The 10,411-nt window shown below is 42.2% G+C and overlaps 1 protein-coding gene across 1 annotated transcript; it reads left to right on the forward strand.

The window, feature by feature from the left end:
• Positions 1-5,932: 5,932 nt before the first annotated feature.
• LOC132396349 (relaxin-like protein AGF) lies at positions 5,933-9,741 on the forward strand. The gene is made up of 2 exons (XM_059973865.1): positions 5,933-6,229; positions 9,336-9,741. The coding sequence occupies exons 1-2, from the start codon at positions 6,043-6,045 to the stop codon at positions 9,614-9,616; spliced, it is 468 nt and encodes a 155-aa protein (XP_059829848.1). The 5' UTR covers positions 5,933-6,042; the 3' UTR covers positions 9,617-9,741.
• The last annotated feature ends 670 nt before the right edge of the window (positions 9,742-10,411 follow it).

Below are 10,411 nucleotides of genomic sequence, written 5' to 3' on the forward strand. Positions count from 1 at the left end.
TGGCTACAGGGGAAGTGTTGGAGGACTGGAGAATGGCAAATGTACAAACGTTTGTAGTTCACTTGTTTAAAAAAGGTATTAGGGAGAAACCTGGGAACTATAGACAGGTGAGTCTTACGTCAGTGGTCTGCAAACTACTGGAAAGGATTCTTAAGGATAGGATCTAGGAGCATTTGGAGAAGTACAGTCTACTCATGGATAGTCAACATGGCTTTGTGAAGGGGAGGTCATGCCTCACGAGTCTGCTTGAGATTTTTGAAGAGGTTACAAAAGAAATTGAAGAGGGTAGGGCAGTGGATGTGGTCTGCATGGAATTTAGCAAGGCATTTGACAAGGTCCCTCACGAGAGACTCATCCAAAAAGTCATGAGGCATGGGATAAGTGGAACCTTGGCTGTTTGGATAAAAAATTGGCTTAAAGGAAGAAAGCAGAGGGTTGTTGTGGAAGGAAAATATTCTGCCTGGAGGTTGGTGACTAGTGGAGTGCCGCAAGAATCTGTCCTGGGACCCCTGCAATTTGTGATTTTTGTAAATGACCTGGATGTAGAAGCGGAGGATGGGTGAGTAAGTTTGTGGATGACATGAAGATTGGAGGAGTTTTGGATGGAGCCGCAGGTTGTCGAAGGGTCAGTAACTTAAGAGTGCGGATGAACAAAGGGACCTTGGGGTTAAATCCATGCATCCCTCAAGGTCGCTGCGCAGGTTGATAGGGTAGTTAAGAAGGCCTATGGGATGCTAGGCTTCATTAACAGGGCGATTGAGTTCAACAGTAGAGAGGTTATGTTGCAACTCTACAAATCTCTAGTGAGACCGCACTTAGAGTATTGTGTTCAATTCTGCTCACCTCATTATAGGAAGAATGTGGAAGCTATGGAGAGGGTGCAGGGGAGTTTTACCAGGATGTTGCCTGGTTTGGAGAACAATCCAGGCAACAGGTTAGCAGAGCTGGGACTTTTCTCTTTGGAGCATGGAAGAATGAGAGGGGACTTGATAGAGGTTTACAAGATTATGAGAGGCATAGATTGGGTGGATAGTCAGTACCTGTTTCCCAGGGCACCAGGTAAACACCAGAGGGCATATGTACAAAATTAAGGGAGGGAAGTTCAGGGGAGACATCAGGGGTAAGTTTTTCACACAGAGGGATATGAGTGACTGGAATGACTTGCCAGGGATGGTGGTGGAGGCTAAAGCATTAGGGGTATTTAAGAGTCTCTTGGACAGGCACATGGATGAAAGAAAAATAGAGGGTTATGGGGTAGTGTGGGTTTAGTACTTTTTTTATACGGATTATATGAGTCGGCACAACGTGGAGGTGCTGAAGGGCCTGTACTGTGCTGTAGTGTTCTGTGGCTCTATGGTTAAAACTTTTGCAACTGTGGATGCTTTCTGATTCTTTGTGGGAAAGGCTTGACCATATCTGGTGCAGTGATTAGTGATGACATTTACAGTGTTACTTGAATCAGGCTCTTTGTAAAGAAAACCAATACACATCAGATCAAGTGGTCTGGCGTCTTGAATGTGAGACAAGAGAGCAACTCCTTTAGGTCATGTCTTTCTCTGAATACAACAAATGCATGATTTGCAGTGATTAACTGCAGGTTTCATTTGTGGCTGATAGAAACGATCTCTGACTAATCCATAATTCTTGTCAAATCCCAGATGACCTCAGTACAATCTTCCTGTACTTCTCAGGCAAAATCAGCTGAGAACAATGAGTTCTGTTTGTAGGAGAAGTAGCCCCGTATAAAGTAAACACAAAGTACACTGCAGATGCTGTGGTCAAATCAAGACATAGAAACAAGCTGGATGAACTCAGCAGGTCGGGCAACATCCGTATCAAGCCCTGTTTAAAGACGTTGTCTAGTTTTTCCTCAGCTCCAGTTTTTCCCATTCTCTGAGCAATAGAGTTCTCAACCTTTGAAATATCTCCTTTGAAAACAGCTGACCAGATTTCACCTATATAAGGGGCATCTTTCTGTGCTACTGATAATTCAGCAGGACTCAAGGCACAAAATTCTTTCATATTCGGCATTGTCAGATTGCAATATTGCTGGGGAATTTCACTGATAGATGCGCTCAAATGCCTGACAGCTCCATCGGGCCATAGGCTTTGATCTGATCTGCTAACCGTGGAGAACTGGCACATAGCTTTAACACCTAAGGCAGTTAACACTATCTCATAACAGCACAGTGATTATGCATTTGCAACAATGCGCTGATTTCCTGGCTGATACTTAAAGCTGAAATCATAGGCACACAACTCTGCTAGCCAGTGTTGACCTGTGGAATTCAACATTGTTGAAGTCAAAATATAAGTTAGTGGGTTGTTGCTGGTTCTCACCACAAACTTGGCATCATTGAGTTTGTCTACCGCTGCCTATTTCAATGCCAGAAACTCCAATTTGTGAGCAGGGTAGTTTCATACAGATGGTGGTAAACTCCAGCCTATAAAAGCAACAGGTCTCAGGTCTTCACCTTGATCATGATCATCTCTTTTTATCACACCAAACCTTAATCTTTGCGGCATCCGTACCACAGTCCTTTACTATTTTGTGCTTTCAATTGCACAAAACAAATCTATAAGTAACAAAATAAAGAAAATGGGCCTAGATATATATTAGTCCATATCATGCACATAATTGTTGGAGCTCGTTGTTGTGTAATCAATTCAGTTTGTTTCACTTTGTTTAATCACAGTAGCAGAACAGCTCTACCCTGAAAACCCTGTCAAAGTGAAACATAAATAAATATCCACGTAACATCCAAAGAAAATAACGTTGAACTTTCTCCAATGTTGTGTGCTAACTAGCTAACTAAAAGTTATCCATGAGACGAAAGTCTGCACGAGGATCCTCAGTGTACCTGTTCTTCCAAATTTACAATCAGTTCCTTGGTATTGCTGACATTGAGAGAGAGAGCGAGAGAGAGAGAGAGGGAGAGAGAGAGCTTGTAGCCAGATTTTCAGTGTCGCTCCTATATGCTGATTTGTCACCACCTTTGATTTGGCCCTCGTCAGTGGTTTCATCAGCAACCTTGAAAATTACACTGGACCTGTACTTAACCACATAATTATAAAGTGAGTAGAATAGGGGGCTATGCACACAGCCTTGTGGTGCACCTGTGCTGATGGAGATCATGGATGAGATGTTGTTACCAATCTGAACAGACAAGTGAAGAAATCAATGATCCAATTACACAAGGAAGTATTGAAGCCAAGGTCTTGAAGCTTATTGATTAGTTTTCAGGGGATGATGGTATTCAATGGCAAGATGTGGTTAAAGAAGGAACATCTTGTATATCCAGTTGCAATGAAACATTGCTGATTGGTAAACACTTCCTTTGGAGTTCAGTAGGAGTGAAGGAATGGCAGCGGCATAGGACGAGCTCCTGGAGGAGGATGAACTAGGAGGCCACATGAATTAGGGTCTCAGCGAGCAATTAGCCAACCCGAACCTATGTGAGTTAATTGAGTTTCAACAAGCATGTCCTCATTGAAATCCAAATTCAAGTCCCAGGGCAAGCATGGACTGCCAAAGTACCACACAGCAATTAACATATGTACTGTATGTTGTGATTGTTCCAGGCTGGAGATATTTGTAATAACATGCACAAAATGCATGAGGAACTCAACAGGCCAGGCAGCATCTATGGAAGAAAAGTACAGACCTGCCGAAGGGTCTTGGCCCAAAACATTGACTGTTCTCCTTACCATAGATGCTGCCTGGCCTGCTGAGTTCCTCCAGCACTTGGTGTGCGTTGCTTGGATTTTCAGCATCGGCAGATTTTCTGGCTTGTGAGATGTTTGTAACATCTGGCTGTGAGTTATTCACTGTTCCACATTGAAAGAGTGCTCTCCATATTTCATCCTCCCTTGCCAGGACCCAACAAGTCAAGCAAGTGCTCTTATTCACAAGAGCTGCAGTCTCCTCTCCAGTGCCAGGTGTTACTGGCTAACCCTAAGCCATCTCGCGTGTAAAGTGGCAATTTCAGGCTAAGATTGAATCACAGATGGATGCTCAACAACTGTGGCAGGACCTGAATGCCATCAACTCCTGCAAAGGAAAACCAATCAATATAAATAGAAATGAGATTTTGTTTCTAGAGGTGCCAATGCCTTTTATGCTCGCTTTGACAGACAGCATATGGAGACATTTTTGCCAATCCCCACAGATCCTGACAATCTTGTATTTCAGTCTCTGGGGTGGATATGACAGCATCTTTCAGGAGGTTGAATCCCCAGAAAGCATCTGGCCCAAATGGCAAATGTAGCTGAGTACAGAAGGACCGTGCTAATATGTTGACTGTGGTGTTTACAGATCTTCAACCTCCCACTTTGGCAATCTGAGATACCCACCTACTTCAATCGTACCAATGCCCAAGAAGGATGTGGTATCTTACCTCAAGGACTATCATCCAGTACTACTTACATCTACTCAGATGAAGTGCTTCGAGAGGTTGGTCATGAAGCATATAATTTCCTCCCAAGGAATTACCTGTATCCACTCGACTTCACCTACAGGACTTCACAACAGGTCAATAGCAGATGCCATTTCATTGGCTCTTCATTCAGTCTCAAACACCTGGACAATGACATATATCAGGATCTTCTTAATTGACCACAGCTCATCATTCAACATTATAATCCCCTTAAATCTCATGACCAAGTTCTAAGACCTGTGGCTTATAACATATATGGAACTTGATCCTGGATTTCCTCTCTGGCAGACCTCAGTTAGTACAAATTGGCCAGTTCAGATTGGCAACAACACCACCTCCATGATCTCCTTCAGCACAGGTCTGCCCAAAGGCTGCGTGCTTAGCCCCCTGCTCTATCCACTATATACTTAAGTGGCTAAGTACAGCTCCAATGCCACATTTAAACTTGCTGGCATCGAAACTGTTGTTGGGAGAATCAAAGGTGGTGATGAATCAGCATATGGGAGGGAGATTGAAATGTGGTTGAGTGTTGCCAGAACAATAACTTCTCACTTTACAGCAGCAAAACCAAGGAGCTGATTATTCACTTCATGAGGAAGATACCAGTCCTCATTCGGGGAATGGAGATGAAGAGGTTTAGTAGCTTCAAGTTCCTTGGCACAAACATTATCAGTCGACCTGTTCTGGGATCAGCACATAGGTGCCATCACAAAGAAGGCATGACATCCCCTCTACTTTCTTTGAAGTTTGTGTATATTTGGCGTTTCGCCTAAAATGTCCACAGATACACAATGGAAAGTGTCCAAACCGGCTTCGTCACAGTCTTGTACGGCGAAGGCTCAGCCCACCACCAGCGCAGCTCTCCCTACTATTGAGTATACTTACGTCGAGCGCTGCCACAAAAAAAGCAGCATCCATCATTAACACCACCACCATCCGGGCTATGCCCTTTTCTCACTACTGCCATCAGCTAGGAGGTACAGCAGCCACACTAGCAGGTTCAGGAACAATTATTACCCTACAACAATCAGGCTCCTGAAACACATGGATAACTTCATTCACCACCACTCTGAACTGAGCCTACAACCTATAGACTCACTTTCAAGAACTCTTTACAGCCCATATTCTCAGTATTATTTTTATTTGCAGTTTGTCTTCATTTGCACTTTGGAGGTTGGAAGTCTTTGGTTACATATAACTTTCTGTAAAATTTTGTTGTATTTCTTTTTCCCTGTAAATGCCTGCAAGTAAAAGAATCTCAAGGTGGTACATGGTAACATAAAGATACTTTCATAATAAATTTACTTAGAACTTTAAATGGTGTATTTGTTACAGGGGAGAAACTGGAAGGTAGTGTTCAGGAGGGATATGTAAATGAGTGGGAGGAGTTTGTCAGTGGAAGGGATAGGGAATATAAAAACAATGATTAATATTAAAGGACCACTTAAGTATAAAAGGAGGGAAATACTGAGCATTCGGAAATCTGAGGCAAGAGACCGGTCACAGCTGTGGAGGCATCAGATCAAGAGCTAAACTCTGCAAAAGTGAGTGAAGCGACCACTCACTGCTCACTTTGTAAGGAAACCCTGTAGCAAACCAAACTGAGATGAAGAGTTTGGTGTTTATTCTGGTCTTTGGCCTGTTACTTCATTTCCACCCCACTGTTGTCTCACCCTGGCCCCGGGGACCAGATTATACCGAGAGGAGAGTAATGTGTGGGTTGCAGTATGTCCGAGCTGCTATCAGTATCTGTGGTCCTAATATGTGGACAATGAGACCAAGAAATGGAAGCGGTGAGTATTCAAATTTTCTTTGTTCTGAGCACAAGAGATTCTGTAAATGATGGAAATCCAGTGGGGGCATTTTCCTCCTCCCTTTCCAATCTTGATGAAGGGTCTCAGCCCAAAACATCGACTGTTTTTTCCGCTCAACAGAAGCTGTTGTCTAACATGTTGAGCTCCCACAGCATTTAGTGTGATTTCCCTATTCTGAGCCACAGTAAACATCATTACTGTTGTGTATGTGATATTTAAGTAACACCTGAGTAATTTTGTTTATATATGGGTTGATTAAGCATTTTGTTTGTTTAAATAATGTATTGTGCATGGATACATTTATTGCTTACGACATTATGCTACCACGTGAAAGGTGCAGACCTTGCTTAAAGTAAACTCGAAGTTAGACTCTTCCTTTGAATTAGCTTAATGTTTTGAAGTTACAAAACATAACACAAACAAGCAAAGGTTGTAATCTTAAAATGTTAATCATAGACATTTTTAATGAGGCAAGGATATAGCCATCTGTTGCAAGGGTAATCTGAATGGGAATATTCGTCTTAATATGTACATGTTTGCAATCAGTTTTCAAAGTCACTACAAGAATAAAGCTTGCAAAAGGTAAAATATTTATTTTAGCTTTATTTGTAAGGAACAAGCATGCTTTAAACTGCTGCAGAAAAGTAGGTACAAAAATCGGTTTGATATATTTATTGTCAAATAGTTCTAAAATTCCTTCAGCATTATAAAAGGCTAGGGAGAAGTCCACTGGTTCTCTTGAACCCTGTTTGTAGCTTGGATCGAGCTATACAGAATGAGTTTTAAGCGAAGAGAATAAACAAAAAGATGAAGGCAGAACAAGTTAAAGTTCACATGTCTAGTGTACTTTGTCAATAAGGAATATTGTAAATAAGTAATGAGGTCTGGCCTCAATAAAGAATTACTCTCAGTTCTGAGCCCAGGGCAAAATGTTAAAGAACCTTCAACCCTAAGAGAAGGTTGAGAGGAAATTTGCCTTTGGCGTGTGTGGTAAACTATGTATACCTGTCTGGACAAGCCCCTCTGCTGACTGCTCCTGTGGCTCCTCCCACAGACCACTGTACTAAGGCGATTGAGGTACTGCTCCACCCACAGTCTTCAATATGCCGTGCTCCCTTTTGCTGTTAATAAAAGCCTATCGTTCACTTGCAGTCTCCAAGAGTTATTGATGGTGCATCAGCATGCCTTTTGCTTCATCAATTCTTTCTTTTTACTTCTAGCATACTAGAGAACTGATGGGCTTCTGACCTCTCTTGACTTGAATTTCCAGATTAAAACCACTAGGGGTTCCAAACCTTATAGATAATCTGTGCAATAGATTCTAACACCACATTAAAAGCAACATCAGTGACAAGAAGGAAAATGGCAGATTAATAGTCATATCACCATAAGACACAGGAGCAGAATTAGCCCGTTGAAATTGCTCCACCATTTTATCATGGCCAATCCATTTTCCTCTTAACCCCATTCTCCTGCCTTCTTCCCGTAACCTTTCACACCTCGACTAATCAAGAAGTTATCAACCTCTGCCTTAGATACACCCAGTGACCAGGCCTCTACAATTGCCTGTGATAATGAATTTCACATATTCACCCCCACTGCCCCAGCTGAAGAAATGCCTCCTCATCTCCATTCTAAATGAATGGCCCTCTTTTCTGAGGCTATGTTCTCTGTTCCCCCAGCATAGGAAACATCCTCTCCACGCCCACTCTACTTAGCCCTTTCGACATTCAATAGGTTTCAATGAGATCCCGCCTCATTCTTCTAAATTCCAGCAAGTGAAGGACCAGAGCCGTTACATGCTCCTCATATGATAACCCTTTCATTGCTGAAATCATTCTTGTGAACCTCCTCTAAACTCTCTCCAATGTCAGCACATCTTTCTTGGATAAGGAGCCCAAAAGAGCTCACAATACTCCAAAGTGAGGCCTCACCAGTGCCTTGTAACAGTGGTCCCCAACCACTGGGCCACAAACCAGTACGGGGCTGCAAATCATGTGCTAAAAGAAATGAAATGATTTGGCGGTATGAAGCGATGTGAGTCTGGGAAATGCAGCTGACTCGTATCGCTTCATACCGCCAAATCATAATGTTTCCTCGCGGCCCGGTGGTTGGGGAGCACTGCTTTGTAAAGCCTCAGCATTACATTCTTGCTTTTATATTCTAGTCCTTTCAAAGTGAATGCTAACAATCGTCACCTCTGACTCAATCTGCAAATGAACCTTTAGGGAATCCTGCACAAGGACTCCCAAGTTTCTTTGTAACTCAGATTTTTGAATTTTTTGCCCATTTTGAAAATAGTTTGATTTTTATTCCATCTACCAATGTACATGACCATACCCTTCCCGGCACTGTGTTCCATTTCCAACTCTTTTCTGATTCTCTTAATCTGTCCAAGCCCTTCTGTAGCCAGCCTGCTTCCTCAACACAACCTGCCACTCCACCTGTTTCTGTATCATCCACCAATGTGGACACAAACCATTAATTCTGTCATCCAAATCATTGACGTCCAACATAAAAGAAATGGTCCCATACCGACCCCTGCGTTAGTCACTGGCAGCCAATCAGAAAGGACTCCCTTATTCCCACCTACTAATCAGCCAATGTTCTATCCATTTTAGTATCTTTCCTGTAATACCAGGAGCTCATAAGCAGTCTCATGTGCAGCACCTTGTCAAAGACCTTCTGAAAATCCAAGTACACACCGATTCTCCTTTTTCTATCCTGCTTGTTATTTCCTCAAAGAGTTCTAACAGATTTGTCAGGCAAGATTTTCCCTGAAGGAAACCATGCTGACTATGACCTTATCACCTGCCACCAAGTGCTAACAAATCACATCCTTATCAATAGACTCCACCATCTTTCCAACATGCTTCAGTTTCTCGAGAGAAAACCTTAAGTGCACACAAAAGAGGAAGTCGGGAGAGTCCCCTAACCCAAAAACATGCAAGCTCATCATCGCAGAACATAGAGGTCAATATCAGAAAGCACAATGACACAAATTATCATTTGTCCTGATGGATGGAAAATTAAAGCAATTTGAATGATATGATAGTGATTACTGACAAACTATTTTCTTTCCTAGGTCCGATCGTGCCGCCTCCTGATTTTCTGGCGATGTACGGGATGAGAAATGGTATTGAAAGGAATAACCTACGTGAGCAGTTGGCTGATGATGAGATTGTAAATTCTATTGATGATTACCTCCAACATAATGACATAAGCAGCCAATTGAAACAGAAGCATGAAATACCCTGGTCCAGATCCCAAAGAGTCAGAAGGGCACGTTATAAACCGCCATTATCAAAAAAATGCTGTTCCACAGGTTGCAACAGAGAAGATTTTCGAGGGTACTGCTACCTTTAGAATAAAACACAGATGGTAACTCTGTTTCAATAAAATCTTTAACTTTGTAGTTTATCAAGGATCTTGCTATCACGGAAAAAGCAAAGATATATTGCTTGCTTTACTGTTGTGATCTTTTTGTCTGTCTTGGCATCCTGAAGCTTTAAAAGAAATAAAATCAAGCTCTGAAGCTTTCTCAGCACTTCTGTTCTCCTGACAATTTGTTTTGCAGAGATTAATCTCAATGTTTTGACAAATACACACACATGCCATTCAAATGACATTGGTCTGGACACAATTGGTATTGTAGGTAGTTTGGGCTCCCCTATCTCACAAAGGATGTGCTGCCATTGGAGAGGGTGCAATGGTCCTGGGAATGAAGGGTTAATGTATGAGGATTGTTCGATGGCTCTTCTCCTTTGCGAATCTTTCTTCCTGTGTTTAGACTGCACTTGAGAATTTGGGCCAATATGTACTCTCTGCCCTAGTCTTAAAAGATGGTTCCAATGGGGAATTTTTACAGGACCATTTCCATCTTCTGGTTTCAACTAAAAAAATGGCAAGTTTGGCACCTGACTCTCTACTACATAAGGTGTAGGTACCTAGCAGTCGGCCAACATAAGTTTCCATTGTAGCCCTAAATTTCTTACTAGAACTCAATCTCCAGGCATAAGTTGTGAAAATTTAACCTATTGACCGTATTTCATCTTGTTTTCTGGGTTCTGTATTCTAGCTGAAATTGCTGCTAATTCATAAGCTTCTTATAGTTTCTTCACATTGGTCGCACACCTGAGATGTGTTTTCTGTGGCAAGTTC

This window comes from Hypanus sabinus, chromosome 7 (assembly GCF_030144855.1).
Source record: "Hypanus sabinus isolate sHypSab1 chromosome 7, sHypSab1.hap1, whole genome shotgun sequence".
NCBI classification, from domain to species: Eukaryota; Metazoa; Chordata; class Chondrichthyes; order Myliobatiformes; family Dasyatidae; genus Hypanus; species Hypanus sabinus.

Coding starts and splice junctions, on each gene's coding strand:
- LOC132396349 (XM_059973865.1), top strand. CDS start 6,043: ATGAAGAGTTTGGTGTTTATTCTGGTCTTTGGCCTGTTACTTCATTTC. Junction 6,230..9,335: donor GAGACCAAGAAATGGAAGCG/GTGAGTATTCAA, acceptor TTTCTTTCCTAG/GTCCGATCGTGCCGCCTCCT.